Raw genomic sequence first — 19,240 nt, 5'->3', positions numbered from 1 at the left:
GATTTCTGCATATTTTGTTTTTGCCAAGATGTGTTGCAAAATACTGATTCTAGACTAGAACTTTCATGTCAATACCAAAAAAGGCAAAAAAGACTACAGCTGAAATCATGTCTGAGTTAAAATTCCTGTGGGAAAGGAGCTATGTAAAAGATCTAAGGAGTTTGGTTGCAGGGGTAAAAGAAGAGGGCTGGAGGGAAATCAACTTCTGGGGAAGAAAAGAAATCTGTAGTAGTAATTCCTTCCCAGCCTTACTGCAGAAGCAACCCCAGAACTGGCCTATAGGGCTGGCAAAAATAAAGGGCAATCTGGCCCACTCTCATATGAAGCTCAGAAGTAGAGGATCCTCAACTCAAGCTAACCTGAACTGATAGGTCATATAAATCAGTTCCATACCTTTCTTAAGGACACACTGCCAAAATGGAAAGAAATGCTACTTTAGCTTAAAAATATGTCTATGCTCAATGCTGCCTCCAGTTCTTCTCCCCCACCCCACAACCCAAGCTCATTCAACCACATGGAATTTACTTTTCTTCCCCTCCACTTTAAGGAAACTGGCTCAGGCCCTAACTTGACTTCATTCTCCTTGATCTCATAACAGTTGATAATGAGGACCATCACTCTACTTCCAGATACTCTGTGGTTCCTCCAAATACCACATTCCTAAGTAACCTTCCTTCCTGATTAACTATCCTGTTTTCTCAGCTGGCTTCTCAGTGGCTAAAATCTCTTCAAAATGAGGCAGTGAAGAGCTCCTAGATCAGATAAATCTGATCTTTTTAAGTGGGAGGTGGCCATCTTTGCCATGATTGCCAACAACATTCTCTCTATAAAGATACAAAGGTGCATCCTTCGTCAGAATTCAAGTAAACATGAATTCACGTGGCATTGGGTGGATGGAGATGCTTGGCTTCAAATTCAAAATCTGCTCCTTACTACCTATATCATCCTGGCAAGTTGCCTCAACTCTCTAAACTTCAATTACCTCATTTTAGAAATCCGAGTTGGATTAAATGGTCTTTGTAGTCTTTTTCAACTCTATAGTCTATTATCAAAACATTATTCTTTTTACTTTTTAGCTTTGTTTTGATCTTACTGATAAATATCAATCAATCAACACTTTTTTGGAGGCCAATGGGATTAAGTTGACTTGCTGGATATGAACTCAGGCAAAGTTCCTGATGGGAGTGTCAGTGCCCTATCCATTGTTTCACCTAGCTACCCTATCAATAAACATTAATTAAGGGCTTACTATGATTGGGCACTGTGCATCTTTCTTTGAATGAAGGACACAATTTGTGTTTTATATGAATTCTGTGTAACTTCAGTGTTTCAGCATAATACCTTAAACATGGAAGGTATTTTTAAAAATATTTAATAGAGTAACATTGAATGATCTCAAGGTTTTAATGGACTCTCAGTTCAATATGAATTAGCACTAGGATGTGGTTGCCAAAAAAGTTAAGGCAATTCTGGACTATATTCAAAAGGACACAACTTCCAGGAATAGAGGTATTAATGCTATTGTATTATAACTTTATTACAGATCATCTACAGTATTATATTTATTTCTAGGAGTCATAGTTTATGAAGGACATTGATGGTACTGAGAAAGTTGGCCAGAAGAGTAAAAGCTATTGAGTTCATATTACACAAGGATAAAATAAGCTTCAAAAAGGATATTGTATCATATCTGTCTTCAAGTATCTGAAGGTCTATCATATGGGAAAATGAACTAGACTTGTTAATTGGTCTTAGAGGGTAGAACCAGGGGCAGTTGGAGAAGTTGAAAAGACAATTTAGGTTCAATGTTAGGAAAAACTTGTCAATAATTAGAGTATCAAAAAATGGTTACTGAGAAGAGTGTTGGTTTCTCCTTCCTTGAAGATCTTAGAGCAGAGAAGCTGGACAACCATTTCTTGGATATGTTATAATTATAGTAAGGATTCAAATTAAACAAGGTGATAACAGCTCTTCCAGGCTTTAAATTCTGTGGATTTAAGGCCTAGCAGAGCTGTTAGCTATAATGCTTAATGCATGTGTGATGTTATGCATTATAGTTCTCTAGGTTTGTTAGGCAACGATTTATGTTTTATTTGAATTCCGTACATAAGCCTAATTGCTAAGCATGGTGCTCTGATCAGAGTGTTGGCACTCATACATGTATTTGTTGTTGATGGTCTGTGCATTATCTGATATATTATACATATAAACATGCCTAGCCATCATTACACATACATGCTTTCATAAACTTTAAGAATTATAATTCTAAAAATACTAAAATCCCTTACCTCTGAGGTCAGAGTCTAATCATTTAGAGCTGCTTAGCTCTGATTTGTATCAGATCCAAGCTATACTACTATAAAGTAATAACAAAGTAATTACTGTAAAGTAATGTATTATTTTATTTTGCTGAAAAATTGCTCAGCCATCTCTGAATGTAGCAATTTTTTCACTTAACGGTATCTAATTTTTTTCCAATTACACATATAGTTTTCAACACTCATTTTTACAAGATTTTGAGTTTTGAATTTTTTCTCTTTTCCTTCCCTTTCCAAGACAGAAAGCTAAATGTAACAAGTTAAAAATATACACATTCAATATTTACATCACCTAGGCAGCTGCTTTAAATGTCTCCAGTATACCAATTGTTGAAAACCATTCATGTGGCTACAAGTTAAAATAAAAATGATTTTTCCAGCCTCAATTTCAGGGTTTGTTGTAGTGGGGTCTATGACTTTATTTTCTTTTCTCTTTCTTTTCTTTTTTCTTTTTTTTTTTTTTTTTGCTAACTACATTTCCACTTTTCCTTCTAAACTAACAACAACAACAAAGTGCAGAAGTGTTATGTCTGATGATGGGAAATGCATATTTTTTCAGGAGGACAAAAATACCTTTAAAAACAAACTTTTTAAATAGGTGTGACTAAGTAACACACCAGTAGCTAATCCAATTTCACTCATTCATATCCATTTTTAGTTAGAATCATGAATAGGTTACCATTAATTCTTGTAGTACTGGTGACTTTCATCATTTTTGATACGTCAATCATTGACCAACAAACAATGATCTTCCCAACTTATTGCAACCCAGTAATACTTCCCCATGAAAATAACGGCACAAAATCTAATAGGGAGTTTTCAATCAACAGTATTCATTTTATCTTAAAAGAAAAATAAATACAGTAATCTGAAGTAACCAAAAATATATTCTAGATTATTCTGGCTTCAAAAATACAGATGTTAACGGAGGAAAAAAATTAACATACTCTGCCTATACTTATTCAGTGCTAAACACTATTTTTTATATAAAGCTGAAATTCTAAGTAGCCTAATTAAGTAAAATGTGAGAATAAGCATTGGTCTATGTGCCTTTGATTCAAGGAAAAATTAGGAAAGACCTAACTAAAGGGTTTTTGAACGAGGATCTATGACTTTGTTTTCTTTTCTTTTTCTTTTTTTCCCCTAAGTACATTTCAATATAATTTTTCCTTAATAACTCTATGTATTTAACTCTATATTTTTAAAATATTGTTCTCAGGGGAATCCACAGGATTCACCAGACTGAAAAAGAGGGTAGGTTTCCATGATGAAAGTTAATAATCCGTAGCTTAACAGAAGTCAGGCTATACACCTAAAATATGTTTCTATATTCTGCTTCATTTTTCAAAGTCATTTTATTTTGCTTTTCTTTTATATGTATTTTGGGAAAGATGTCAAGACTATAATTGTTATGTTAATAGAGTTTGATAAATATTTGCTTTATAGAACAGGCTTCTGACAGGAACTTACTTTTATCAGTCTTCTATTATAAGAAGTTGAGGGGAAGGAAGTGATCATTAATCAATCAATCAATGAGCCATTATTTCATGATATGTGCTAGGCACTATGGTAAGCACAACAAATCCTTGATGAAATATGAGTATTATTGCTGAGCATTTTTGAGTCAAAGATTTTCTGATAATTGGTTATTTAAAAAATGGAGCACAAACAAATCCATATGAATACACATGTAAAATACAACTTCTACCACTATGAGACTCACCTGATCATGATCAATATCGGCATCTCCCGTGATGACAATTCGTTTCTCAATTCTTGTTTCAGACACTCCACCTTTTACTGTCTACAGGTTATAAGGGAAAATAAATTAGAATAATACCACTAAAATATAATTCTATTTAATCAAAGATATGAAAATGGGATCTGGTATAGTATTAATGGACAACAAAAACCCTACTGGGAGAATGCTAATGGTGAATTATATTTGAAGTTATTAGAAAACACTATTGTGCCCCAAAGATGGAATAAGGTGCCAAGTGAAGAAGGTCTTAAAAAGGACTTGCTCAGAATTGTATGAAGTTAGAATAAACATATAAACTAGGGTGCTATTTTTGTTGTTGCTTTGTCTGTAAACTTTTTCTTAGTTTGAGATTGTATTTTAAAAAAATACTGGTAATGGGTTGGGGATTCAGAAAATTATTCACTTTGGTTTTTAATCCAATTCACCTTTTAGATGATGTGTATTAATATATGGATGGACATGGGGCAAAGGGAAAAGGAAAGGAGAGAAGACATTCACAAGTGTCCACAGTCTTAGTAAGTTCACAGAATATGTCAGGGACTAGTCTCCAGAGATTTTGTTAATCTACTTACTTTAAAATAGTGTGTGATATATTATTACAGGCAAGAAAGCTCCATGTCACATAGTCCTTTCAAAGGCAAACAAATATTTAAGTGTCTTTAAACTCTGAGTCAGGTTTCTGAAACCATAAGAGGCAGCATTTTGAAAGATCTCTGGTGAAAAAATCATCATTATATAGGATAATATGGGATTTGAAAGAGGGTTCTTTTTTAAAGTTACAGAGTCCTGGCAAATGTGCCTGAGGGACAAAAAAATGCCCAAGAATATTTTAAAATCTTAAAAAACGCTAGCATCACTGATACGGAAAAAAAAAAATTAGAAAAAAAAAAAGAGTTGGAAAATAACACTAGGAAGAAATCTTTATAGTAAATGGTTTTTACCAGATGAACAAAGTGATAGTTAAATCAAAATGACATGATCAAAAACACATTATTTAAAATTTAGAGCAATATTTTTAATCACCGTCCTCCTTAAGATGCTTCAGGAGACTAAGCTGTACTTACAAAGTCTATGGTGCCACATTTTTGTCTACATTATAAACAAATGTACTTTTTAATATCTTCTTCCTCTCACCCTTTCAGAATGGCTCTCTAAGTGATATAGATGCATTTGATTTCAAAACCTTAATTCTTAGGTGATGAAAATGCGATCAGGATATTTTTACTTTTCTTAGCATTATCTCTTTGAAGTTATGTAGCAGAAGGGTGAAAAGAAGAAGTAAAGCCCAAAAAGGGCGTAAAGAAAAAGTAAAGAACAAAAGTAATTATTATAAAAGGACTATCTTTTAAGATTCATTTTACTTGCATTACCTTTGTGATGTGTGTGGTTGTAGTTGTAGACACAGATTCAGAAGTGATAGTTTGTGCAGTCAATAATGTTCCAGCATCACCACCAGCACCACCATCAATCTTTAAAGAGTTTTGAGAAAAAATAAAAAGTAAAATTTAACTTTAAGTATTACTCAAGGAAAAGAACCCTCCCCACCAAACAAATAGCTCTGATTATTTTTTGTTGCAAACATAGGGAGTCTATGGAAATAAATGTCTTTACATACACATTTGTGGTGGGTAAGGCACTGGCTAGATATGGTAGAAGCCAGTTTTATTAAATAAAACTGTAGGAAATGAAGAAAAAGGAAAAGTGGAAGATGATCAGTTAAAGAACCTAGAGGTAAAAGATTCATAAAAGTGAGATGGTTTTGAAGGATTGAGGAAATCAGTTATTCTCAGTCTCAGTTCTGCCTATTTGTAAAATGAGGGGGTAACAACTGAGGTCCCTTCCAGTTTGAGATAGGCAGTCCTATAATCCAAGGATTGAGAAATAGGTCTGTAGCTGTAGACTCACGAATACTTGAGGCCCAGAAAAACATCCCAATTTAATTGATGGAAAGAAACTTCAGAAATCAAATTAAAAGGTTTATTATATGACCAGGAGAACTAAAGAGAGTACTTGCATTAGATGAAAATTTAAAATAAAACATATCTCTTAAACAGAGAAGTGTGGCAATGGAATGATCTCAAGTGAGAGGTAATCTAGAAAAATAACTCCAAACAAACAAATCTCCAAATCCTATCAGACTTGACTCTTAGTTATAGTCTATGATGGCATTTTGTATCTGCATCATTACTTCTAAATCTATATAGTTAATACTATGATAATTGTCACATAAATAGCAATTTGACATACAAGCTAGCTGTCAACACCTTATAATAATGATTCCTGAACTTTAATCTCAGGAGCCCTTTATACTTCCAAAAATTATTTAAGATCCCAAAGATCTTTTGAGTAACTTATCTACTAATAGTCATCATAGTAGAAATTTAAACTGATAAATTTGAAAATATCTATACTCATTTAAAAAGAACAACAAAAATATGACATGACCCTATTATATTTTTACAAACAATAACTATATTTTCCAAAATAAAAAAGTAGAGTATAACTGTTTTACATAAATCGCTTTAATGTCCAATTTATTAGAAAATAATTGCTTCTATATTCAATATGTTGTGGTCAATGAATATTAAGAAAATATAGCCTTAAATGATATTTAGTTGGAAAAGGGGAAAGTATTTTAATAAGCAAATCACATCTCAATGCTAGTAGTTTGATTTGACTTCATTGAGAGCCTTTTTTAAGGATTTTGGGGACTCCTCATCAAAGGTCCATAGATCTTGTTTTGCAGACCTTTGCCATACAATAATAAGGAGAAATAGAAGATATGAAAGTGGGAGGGATACTCACTTTAGGCAAGAAGACATTAGTAATGACAAGAGAAGGAAAACCATGCTGAGTCTGATGATTCATCAGATTTGGTAAGCTTCACTTTATTAAATTCAATTAATTTGACTTTAATTCTCAGACATTCACAAAAACAATCAACACCAGGGAAAAGAATAAAAGGCTGCAAGGACTAAAATCCTTTATGAACGAAATGGGTAGAATGGAGAAACACACTGTGCCAAAATAAACTTTTTTCATGATGGCTCTTAGGAAAAGAAACTCTTTGTATTAGTCTCCCCTCTCTCTCTACCCAAACAAAAATAACTCCTAAAATCTTGGCCTGCTTTTTTGTGTAGTTAATATCAAATATATACTTAGAATGGCATTTTGAAAACTAATATATTTAAGATACCATATACACCAAACAACGCACAAAAATATAACTGATCACTCATAATAATTAACTATCTCAGAAATTTAAGATTTCTTATAGGGTTAAACAATTGTTTTACATGCTTCAAATAGTGATATTCTGAAATACTGAATGCTTCCGTAAATTTGGTATCTCTGGAGGGAGGCCATGTTTACACTAATTTCTGATATTTTCATGAACACTGCCTGAAGAAAAACCTAAAGTTTGAAACCACATACTTTGCAAACTATACATGTACATGGTAATGTTTCATATTACAGAAAGTCTTCTGTACTCAAGCACCAGATGTAATTGGGAAATGTTTAAAAATAAATAAAAATAAAAAAAATTAAATTAAAATGAAATATTAAATTTGTGATTTCCCAAGTCAGAATTGGCTCACAGTGATGCATTTCTATTTGAGTCAGACACCAATGACACGTCACATCTAGATGCCTCATCAAAGGGAAGATACTAAAAGATAGCCTCAACAGGGTCATGTAAACCTTTAGAAAAAGCAGAGAAAATAAGACAAAATAAAGTATAAGAAATTAAAATATTACCCCCTTCCTGCATGTCCCCCAAATTTTATTGCTTTTTTACCTGTGGAGATTCATAAGTGATGGTTTTGGTCTCTGTCTGGACAATTGGGACTTCCTTGGTAGATATTTCTGTTCTTTGTGAAGCATCAGAAATAGTTACCATCTCTGTTTTTACCACTGGTGGCTGAAGTGGAAAAGGAAAGAAATAATAAATTCTAAAGTAATTAGGTAAAGCTATTTAGTGGAGTCACCAAAATAATCATAAGAAACACACACATGCATTCACACACAAGAGAAAAAAGAAATCAGCAGGGAGATCATTTAAGCAAATCATCTTTCCCAATACAGCAAGAAACAAAATAGGAATGAGGGAGAGGGAAAAAAACAAACAAACAAGTGGTTTGACATTTCTCATCTAATCTACTATACTGAGAACACATTTTCTCACTCAGGTTGATGTCAAACCTACCACACCTTGATTCACCCCTCAGGCTTAATCAAGTAATAACAGAATGCAAGAACTTATGCAGAATGAAATCCACAATAATTCACTATGGTTCTATAAGCTGACCACTTTTTAGAAGTCAATATGGCAGACGACAAAGATTTCACTGCTTGTATCACAGTTTGCATAAAGGTGCATTCACGTGCAGATGGTGTGGAGGCTCAGGTGGATTTATGTTTGCTCTCTCCCCAAATTCTTCTTATTCCCATATACAAAGGGTACAGTGAGGAAAATGTTGCTTTCTTGAGAATTAGTCACAGAGTCCTTTGTTTAAAGAAAAAAAAAAAGCTATGTTTTCTCAACATCACAACAATTACATTTTAAATGGGATCAGAAGAAAGCTACTATATCCATTTGGCATTAGGTGTAGCTAGAATTCTTCCCCAGAGCGCTTTAAAATGGTCCCATGAGTTGGCATAATTTAAGCATGTGTTGGACTCAGTTCTGGATCTGCAGTGCCTATATATCCTTGAAAATAAATTAAGACAGCAGCACTATTAATTCTTGGAAATCACATTCCCAAAGACCTATCTGCTGTGTTTGTTTAAATGTTAACAACTACATATTGAAAGAGAACAATAATAATGATGATGTCACAAAATAAAATCATAGGCTCTCAAAATGCATGTTCATGAGATAGAGCATAGTCTTAAAAAAAAGGAAATAGCACACAAATCCTCATTAAGAATTAAGAATTATATCCCCTAACAAAAGGAAGCTATGTTTATAAATATTTAAGAAAAAAAATCCAAGCATCTTGTTAACTCAACTCTGGATGTAGAGATGGATAGCCTGTATAATCAATATTCCCCTCTAACCACAAAACAATTTGGACCAACCAAAAGCAGGATTACTAGAAGTCCAGGAAGTCAATGGTGATGGGGGATAAAAGACAAAGGCACAGAGCTGGTAAGGATTATGCATAAAACATTTAATCTTGCTGCAATTAATCCAGAATTGCTGGTATAACAGAATTAAGGGTGAGGAGGGATTCTCTGATTTAACAGGTTCTCAGTTTGCTCTGAGGTCTGGAAGGAGGTTCTTAAACAAACCACACAATTCACAGAACCTTAAAAAGGCAAACACCATGATGACATCCCAAAACAATGCTTTGAAAGGTACTAGGAGACACTACCAGAGTACTGTAGTAATAGGAGCTGCTGCCCTCTTTAAAATTATTTCCCTTGAATAATCTCTCACTGGTTCCACTCAACTGATAATGCTGTAGTTATCTGGGAGACAAAAGAGATAGATCTGATACTGAACTGAAGACTGTGAGAAGGTTTAGTTGTAAAGGCCAAACCCAGCAAGAACAGGAAAGCAACCACTCACTCTTTGGACCACATTTCTCCACATTCAAACAAAGAGCAATTTTCTTGTAGAACCAATAAAAAGGGAGCATTTAGTGTCAAGAATTGGCAGAGACTAAAGACAAGACATATTTGGAAATATTTAGAACATGCAAAGAAAAATTTTAATGTGAAAGAGGAAGAGAAAAAAATAAAGGGCATAATATGATGGCTGTTGCAAAGTTTGCCCTACCAGATGATCCAGTTGCAGCAAAGAAGCTAGAAACCATGAATTAAGTTGGTAGAAATTCCCTGCTCATCAGTGATTTCTCCCTTCCAATAGAGAGAGAGAAGGATCTGAATCTTGCTGAAATCCCTGAATAAGAACTGGGAGGACAGGAGGAAGAAGAAAGGTAGATGTTTTTGACTTGGTAAATAGCTCTATAATTTATCTCCCATTTGGCACTCCCATTTACCTCTGAACAACAAATTATTTCTGGCAAAACATCAATGTCAACATGAGACACCTCTCCGTTTACTTTGTGCTGTTCTTCCTCAGTTTCTTCTCTTATGTCTTGCTTATCTCCTTCTTTTAAACTCTTCTCTCCAGAGCTCTTTTGGGAAACTACATTTTCCTGGACTGTTTCTACTGTGATTTGCTTTACTGAGCTGGCTTCTGGCACTGCTTCCATACACTGTACTACCTTTGATGCTTGCTCTTCCTTCTCCTCCTCCACCTCTTCCTCATTTTCCTCCTGCTCTTCCCGGATGGTCCCCTCAGTCACACGGTGGTGGGGTCGGTATTCTCCCACATCTTCTTCCTCACTTTCACTGCTGCTACTGCTGCTGTTTTCCGAAGACAGGGAGGGGGAGTCCTTGTGTGTCAGAGGCTCCACCTTACGAGTCTCCCCAGAATCACTCCCAGGTGGTACTTTGTCTCTACCATTCACGCCTTCTGTGATTACTCTCTCTTCTTTCCCAACCTCTGCCTGCTTCTTCACCTCCACTACATTCAGAGTCTCATGTGAACTCTGTACAAAAAAAATGGATGAGGAAAAACACAAAATATATGAATAAACCAAAAAAAAAAAAAAAAGATGAAAACAAAAAATCAACTGACGGCAGGTTCATGTCATGAAGAAAAACAAGGATGATTGTGATGGGCTGACTGAAAGGGAAGAGGGCAAAAATGTGAGGGTGATCAGACATGGCAGGCAATGGAAATTAACATGGAAAAATGGGAGAACCTTAACAGCATCGTTGGCTCCAGAACAAGGCCCTTCTGCTGTGGGAGCACGTTTCTGTGGAACAAAAAGCAACCAAGGACACAAGATCAATAATGCTTTACCTCAACACCCACCAAAACAAATTTGACAACAAAGGCAGAATAGAAACAATACCTTCAGAAACCCTTTGCTCATATCACACAAAGCGCAATCCACATAAGACTAGAAGCCTAAAAAACCTAATTCACTGACTACCCCCACCCATAAAAAAAATTTAAATAAATAAATAAAAACAAAGCTAAGCAAAGCCCCTTTCAACCTTATAGGAACATCTCTTCACTTCTAACATCTTAAGTTGAAGCATCAACATTAAATCCTACCAAAGCCTGGTAGGCTTTGTGAAGAGTATTAGCTTCACAATTTCCCTAAACTATTCTAGAAACAATCATGTTGTATTTTCTCTGACCTAAAGAATCCTGACCTAAATGAATGTAAAGTTAAAGAAATGCTATCTTATTTTAAGAAATGACTTATATTGATTTGGTTTTAGCTAAATCCACTAATATTTGAAAGGGGGATATACTAAATTCCATATCTGATAATTAATTCATACAGGCTTCAGTAGAGAAGAACAAAAAGGAACCTTAGAAGGTTTAGGTTAAACAATAATGTTCTAATGCAGATACCTACCTAAATTAAAATAAAATATCTTTTAGTGTTTCAGATGCACTCCCCAATAGCTTTAAAGACAATAATTTTTAATTACAATTAGCCCTAAGTAGGTAGTAATCAAGAAATCTAATAGGTGCTTTAGAAAAAAATAATAAAACTTTATTTCACTATTGTAATCATTAAAATATGACATATAAAAGGCAAACTTTTATTTTGAGGATCTTTTTTCCGGAAGAGTTTTCATTCTTTTAAAAACCTAATGAAAAGGTAAACTTAGTGGTATGGGGGCCACAGTTTCATTTCTTAAGGCAAGGAAATGATGCCATGATGCCATGATACAGGTAAAGGGAATACTACCATTGGAAGATGCTTTGTTTTCCCAAACACCTGTCAAGGGGAAGAGAACCATACACTAGACCCAAATACCCAATCCTCTGCCTAATTCCTTTTTTTTTCCCACATATTATAGCTATTAATACTATTTTTCCTAACTGGAATATATTCCATTAATTAAAAACCCTCTTCCCCAGTTAGTGAATCTTCAAAAATCTTATTATTTCACATGTGGCTTTAAAGAACAGGAGAGGGAGGAAAAAAAGCAAAATGCACCTCAAACAACTGTGAGAAGGGCGAGGAAGAAAGCATTTCAGAAGGTACACTATAATTCACAACAGAGCCCTCTGCTGTCCGAATGCTGGTAGATGTGAAGGTGGCTTTCGTGTTAGCAGAAAAGCCCTCTTTACTAAATAAACTTGATGTTATCTCCTCTTCTAGGCTCTAAACAGTCAGAAAAGGGAAAGCAAAGAATTAACAATGAAAGAGAGGATACAGACCTATGAAAAGAAAGGTTACACAAGACAGGAAACAAAAAGAACAGTATAAAACAGAAAGAAAGAAGTTCTTATTTTGAAAGGTTTCTCTGGGCCTTAACATATTACTCCCCTGCTTAAGAGCCCTTGGATCAAGTCCATGAGGTCCCAATTTGAATACTACCTCAGGCTACATTCCTTTCGGGTCCCCAAACATTCCATATTCACTCCCAGTAGGCATTCAATAAATTTGAAAGAACTTCTGGGAACCCAAATGGAAAACAACATCCCCAGAATTTCAGAAAATATGGCCCACTATGTAAGAAAACTGTTGTAAAAATTATGTGCCTCTGAAAAAGGAATGAAATTGATCACATTTCAAATTCTTGGGCTTAATGTCCAAAGTGATTAAGGGGCTTGCCCCAGGTCATAAAAACAGTTAAATATCACTAGTATAATTTGAATCCAAATCTTTAGACTTCAGGGATAACACTCTTTTCACTGTACCATACAGCAGACACTACTAAATTAGCTTTGCAGGTCCTAGCTATCTAGATGCCAGGGCTAGCATCTCTCTAAAACCCAGCAAGGAGGGGAAGAAGAAAATGAGTAACATCTTTAATAAATAATAAAACCCTACATCTGCCTAGCACTGTATAATTTGCAGCATGCTTTCTTTGCAACATCTCTAAGGTGGAGATTTGTAAGTTATCACATCTATCCTATTTTTAGAGATGAACCTCACACTTTGAGGTTCAAAAATTGTCAGGATATTTTCCTAAGGTCCTAGCTATTTAGATGCCAGGACTAGCATCTCTATAAATTATATTTCTAATGCTCTCTCTCCTACATTGTTCTAAAGAGTACTGATAAAACTTTTAAGTATATAAGAATGGGTAGGTTTCAAACAAAAACCCACAATAGTGAAAAAAAATCTATTTAATGAAAAGAAACAAAAAAAAATGACAAAGATTTAATTTCTATATTTGTAGAGAATAAAGATGAAGATTTTTAAATGCCTATGTCTTAACTCCATGTTTTATGTGGTTAAAGAGAAAGGGACAAGACTTTTAGATGAAATACTGAAAAATTAACTAACGCCTGCCCAAACTAGGTAAAAAAATCTATTGTTCCTACTTTTATCATTTCATTTGATTATAATATCATCCTTATAAGAATTGCCACTATGAAAATCTTTTGATGTCATTAAAATTGGACTAACCCTTTTTGTATATAAAGATTAAGTTGGACTGATAATTTGAGAACTGTGGAGTTAGAGACCTATTATTCATAGAATCCTTAATTTTATGGACAAGAAAACTGAGACTATCTAGGAAAGTAACTTACTCAGAGTTGATGACTGGCCATAAACTAGTCTCCCATGTGTTCTGAGTTCTTTTCAATGGAGTTATGTTAATGCCCTCTCTGAGGTGCGAATGCATTCTCTGGCAGAAGAACCCCCTAATTAGTTTACTGAAGGGTAGAGAACCCATGAGAATTAAATCTAGAATCCTGTGCTCATTAGCAGTGTTCCAACCAAGTGAGCTAATCAGTCTTAGAGAAAATCCCTTTCTATACAATACTACTACTCCCTTTTTCTAAAATGAAGTTTCTCTGTGGCAAAGGGGAAATTGAGTAATACCAAGTGTTCCTTCAAATAAAATAAATTCCCTAAAAGCAAGATTATGCTGTTTCTTTTGCATCCTCCCATTGGGTGCTCTATAAATGGCAGATACAAAAAACATGTGAACTGACACAAGATGCCCTCATACAAGATAAACATTTGCTCTGAAATGCATAAAACACACAAAAAGCACAAGACAAATAAGAAAAAGAGAGAAAATTCTAACACCAACTAGCATTGGTCCTTTTGAAAAGTAAAAGCACCATAACCGGGGTGCTCATGTGTCTGATGAGTTACCATAGTATATTCACTACCTTTTATTAATTTAACAAAAATTCTCTATAGTGTAGTTCTAATTAAACACAATTATGTCTCTTAGTATTCACAACTGACACTTTGACAATTTCAACGCAATACTTGAAACTGCTATACAAACACCAGGCATTTTCATTGGAAGTCATGCTTTTCCAAGGACCAGTAACTTCACTGAAATCCAGGAATTGCCTTGGATGCCATGTTGATTGATAAGCCATTTGTGCAATTGATACATGTCATGATCTAAAAAAAATCATATTCCCAAGGAGCACTATTACTAAAATGACATATTTTGATACAGTAGCTATCAAAATAAAATTTTATACAAAAAATTTGGAAAAATTAAAACAAAAACCAACCCTATGCCAAGGTGGTTAAAAAAAAAAAGTTCAAAGAAGCAGAAAAGAGCCTCCAATAGCTCAGAAAAAGAAAAGAGAAAAAAAAGCAAAGGTAGATACAAGGATGCAAGGTGAACACCTTGTCTGTCTCCTGAACTTTTTCTTCAACAATCAGGACTGCTGGGATCTGTTGTTTCTCCTTCACAGGCAAAATATCCATTTTGAAAAGATGATCTTTTCTCTATTATTTTAAACAGTGAACATAATTAACACAACACAAATACAAAATACCTATAACAACAAAGACATAAAACAATTGTGTGGATCAGTAGAACAAACATTTCAGGGAAATGAAGATGAAGGTATTTCTTCTACCTTCTTAATTTAGTACACAAGCATACTATCACATAATATATTTACGAATTCCAAGAGATATCTATCTTGCTGTAAAAACAATGAACCTATTTTATCAACAACTTTAGAGCACCTGAAAGGAAAAATGTAATCATCATAGACAATTATTCTATGCAGCCACCTATATGCCTTACAACTTAATTAGAATCTCAAAAAATTTCAGTTATAAAAATGAAATATTATTGTTCAACTGTTTTTATTGAGTGACATCTGAACTAAAATTTTTTTCTATTAACCCATCATAAAGCATCTATTACATAGTTCATAAACTTTTTGGTTTTTAAGATATAGAAATAAACAAAAATGACATTTTTATGCCTGGACCATAACAGATTATAATTTTGTAAACTGTAATCTGAATCATGACATAATACAACTAATTCACTAAATAATCTGAGTTTGGGGGAAAGATTATATTAAAAAAAACAGAAAAAATATCAGAACAAGTGGCCTAATAAATCATTGCCTTCCCAAGTGTAATACCTATGCCCTTGAAGGTCCTTTGTGAGTAACAAAGTGGTTGTCCAGCATCGAACAGATAGAGGCTCATTTGTTCATTACAAAAGCATTTATTGAGCCCCTAAATTGTGCACTAATATAGTTGCTATGATACAAGGATAAAAATGAAATAATCTCTATATTTAACAGGCTTATATTCTATTGAAACAAAAGAGAAACAAAATGAAGAGAATGTTCTTTTAAAAAGTTCTTATTTGGTAATGAGGACAAAAGGATGGGCAAATATGTTAAGATAATCTTGGCAGAAATTATTTCAGAACCATTAAATCTCAATTTCAAAATATAAACAGGTACAGAATTGTATTTTATTAGTTCTGTTAGCTTGAGGGATATTCATAGGAATATTATTTTTAAAATGGAAATTTCTTATTTACTATTTTTAACTATTAGATTTCTTACTGCAACCAAGTTCATACCTAAACCATCAATACTCATTGCAATATCTTGTAGTATTTAATTCATATTTCAATGATTTCGGATAAACCAAATTGCAACTAATTGAATTTTTAAAAAATATGGCTCCATCCTCTCATATTCTAAAAATGGAATCTATGACTACAATAAATTGTTAATATATATTTAGTATTTTAATAAATTGTTAGAACTTAAAAATTGAAAGGGAAACATTCCATACCTTCCCTGATGGAGATTTCAACACAGCAGGCCAGAAGTTTTAATTTTAATGAATGGCCCAAATGAAACACATGCTCATAAATATCTAGTGACATACCCCTTGTGTCTGTTGGGACAAAGGTGTGATACGCCGCTTTTCCCACTCATTGGGGCGTGGTTCAGGTGTGGATTCCATAAAATGGCGCTTGAGTTCACTAATGCTAGCCTGATGTTTCAGTATGTCGTCCTGGGTCTTATCCAGGTCCTAGCAATGTACAAGGTTAAAAAAAAAAAAAAAGAAAAAAAAAAAGAAAAGAAAAAAAAGAAAAGGGGAAAAAATCCAAAGGGACAAAAACAAAAGAAAAATCCCAGCAGGAAAAATAAAAACAAAAACACAACAAAGCAAATTTATATAATTGAAAAAATAAAAACAAGAAAAATGCCAAGTCTCAAAAGCCATCTTGTTCATAAAATACTATTTGTGAAAATTTGAAAAAGAGACAGCTAATTTTCTTGTCCCCATTCATATTTAAGATAGTTCTAATTTTCCATGTTTGTATTCTAAGAAATTATAATGATCTCTAGATTACTTATGCTAAAGAGGATGAGTATCTCAAAAGAATTAAGGTTTGTTGTTTTTTGTTGGTTTTTTGTTTGTTTTTTTTTGCTAAATTGGAATAAGTCATGATTCCCCTCTTTCTTCTTCCCTTTCTCCAACCATAATGATTTGCTTTCCACTTTTTTTAAGATTAATTTTAAGTTTCCAATCATATACTGAGAGGTTAGGGAGAGAAGTGCAGTTGGTTGGAGAATGGTATCAAGTTTTTAAAATTTATAAAAATAAAAAAAAAAGATAACCAAGAGTTGACTGCATTTATGCAGTCTCCAAATTCCAAATACTGCTTCTGATACCTTAAAGAACAAAAACTATGAAGGTAGCTGCTGCCAGGGGTTATTGTCTCCCTTTGCTCAGGGATTTTAGTTAGGGATCTGCCTAAAAGCAAACATACCCTGGCTATAAAGGATACAAGCAGCATTCTGTCATAATCACAAGATACCAGGCAAGGGAAAATAAAAACTGAGCTGCTCTAATTTGACAGCTGCTCACCCTGAGAACAGCAAATTCTACTTATGGGAATAAACAGTCCCTATTGAGCACAATGCTTTTAGTTTAGCTTTAAGAATTCTTAAATTTCAAAACTCAAGGAGCAAATTGTTTTCTTTCATGTCTTTAGTCCCTCTTCCTCATACAGAGGGGCAAACCATCATGCATATCCCCAATTAGCTAATCCACATTCATGCACAAGCATAATAGCTGTTTTAGGGACTCATATCACTATTTTTAAAAAAATTAAAAACTAAAAAACAAAACCAAAAACTAACATCTTTGCATGGCATGGAAAAATTACTGTGGCTTGAGATCAGGCACATTTCTTGGATTTCTTCAAAGCAATGTTACGCATTACATTTTGCAGGATTTTAGTAAGTTATGTAAAAATACATTTCTAGCAATTATCAAAGCTGCCAAAAAGCAACCAAAGAGATTAGTCAGATTACTTAGATTTGCAAACCTCTTGTATACATCACATACTGTCTTAAATTTGAAGGGAAACATTTAAGTTCTGCTGTGACACAGGGAATTTAACAGAGGTCCCTGCAAGATGAATAAGTTCTTTTCTTTTTAATCAATAAAATTTTATAAATTATCATGACTTAAAAAAGAATGTCTGAATAAGTATTTATGTTCCCAGTTGCAAAGTTTCTACATGAAGGATGTAGACAAAGATCAACCAGTTAAAGTGATGAATTTTCAAATATTTTAGACAGCATATATGTATTGATGGGAACAGAAAGTGAACATACTTTAAAATCTATATCCAGAAATCTGTAGAGAGATAAGCAGGTTTATTTACAAACCCACATCCTATTTTAAAAAGCTTATTGATCAAAATTCCATTAGTTGATATTTTTCCCAGTTGCCACTTCAAGAACTTCCAAAAGATATATTCTTAGAAGCTAATATAAGAGAACAAGATTGACACCATGCACTCCCAAGTTGCACTTCCCCATGCATTTCATGCACTGTGCTCATGAAGGATTGCCAGCCAGCCTGCAGTGACCTCCCATCCTTTGCAGCCTGGCAGCCATAAAAACAGAATGGGTTTCTTAGATTATACAAACCTCCAACATTAAATTGCTATGTCTGACATAAATATTTTCCCCTTCTACTCTCAAGGAATTCTTCTGTGAAATTAAATCACACACAGGGGGGGGGGGGAGGCAAATATAAACATAAATGTATCAACAAGCACCAGAAACGAGCCAGTTTGATAATCTGAGATTTTAAAAATAAATGTGAGCAAAAACCAAAGCCACCACTCAAACTAAACTCACAAATAAACTCTGCAAGCGTCTCCCAAACAATAATAATGGCAAGCAGCAACTATCAGATGTCTAATTTTAGGAAGGGGGAAAAACAAAAAGCATCCACCACCTCCAAATGTGTTTCCTCTTCTTCAGTCCCCGCCTAAAAGGGCACATAGCAAATGACCAGGAAAAAATGAAGTATTAGTGTGATTTCTAAATTGGTACAACTAACTTCTGTTTAAGTTTTAAATACCCAGTTCTAACTTTACCAACCTGCATTGTTTCATTCTCAGAAGCAGCTGTATACGCTAAGCCACTCTGGTCTTCCTTCACCTATGGTGGTTGTACAAATGGTTGAAGTAATCTTTTGCAAGGGTGAAATGGTCAAGATGGAAGCTCCATTGTCTTGTTCTCTCTCTTTTAGCCCCCAAATTGTGTTTTGCTTTGGAATAACTTTCCCATAGGTGAGTAAAATTGGACAGAGTACAAACCAGCATAGTTCATTGGACATTAGAACTGAAAATTTTAATGCAAGATGAAACTAGGGCCCAAATTAGTTTAGATGAGTTGTCCAAGGTCAGGCAGATACTAAGTGGCAGAGTCTGGATCCAAACTCAGGCCTTCTGACTTCAAATCCAACACTCTTTGTGCTATACCACAATCCTCAATCAGTTCTAATTCCAAATGTCCAAATTAAGAATTCTTAACTAGTTAAAGGGAATATATAACTTG

At 34.1% G+C, this 19,240-nt stretch overlaps 1 protein-coding gene across 21 annotated transcripts in view; it reads right to left on the bottom strand.

Moving 5' to 3' along the window:
- The window catches only part of EPB41L2 (erythrocyte membrane protein band 4.1 like 2), a 281,401-nt gene that overhangs the window by 26,264 nt on the left and 235,897 nt on the right, over positions 1-19,240 (bottom strand). For 4 of the 21 annotated variants that reach the window (XM_031964261.1, XM_031964262.1, XM_031964260.1 and 1 more), the window contains 9 exons: positions 18,636-18,668; positions 16,260-16,406; positions 14,736-14,837; positions 12,120-12,287; positions 10,860-10,913; positions 10,089-10,643; positions 7,880-8,002; positions 5,451-5,549; positions 4,042-4,122 (listed from right to left, as the gene is read on the bottom strand). In XM_031964261.1, coding sequence (XP_031820121.1) covers positions 4,042-4,122; positions 5,451-5,549; positions 7,880-8,002; positions 10,089-10,643; positions 10,860-10,913; positions 12,120-12,287; positions 14,736-14,837; positions 16,260-16,406; positions 18,636-18,668 — 1,362 coding nt within the window. Of the gene's footprint in view, positions 1-4,041; positions 4,123-5,450; positions 5,550-7,879; positions 8,003-10,088; positions 10,644-10,859; positions 10,914-12,119; positions 12,288-14,735; positions 14,838-16,259; positions 16,407-18,322; positions 18,386-18,635; positions 18,669-19,240 lie in introns of all 21 variants that reach the window. The other 17 variants (XM_031964266.1, XM_031964269.1, XM_031964263.1 and 14 more) reach the window with 17 other exon arrangements.

This window comes from Sarcophilus harrisii, chromosome 4, assembly GCF_902635505.1.
Source record: "Sarcophilus harrisii chromosome 4, mSarHar1.11, whole genome shotgun sequence".
NCBI lineage: Eukaryota > Metazoa > Chordata > Mammalia > Dasyuromorphia > Dasyuridae > Sarcophilus > Sarcophilus harrisii.
Note: the sequence above shows the minus strand (reverse complement) of the source record. Positions and strands in the feature narration are given on the sequence as shown.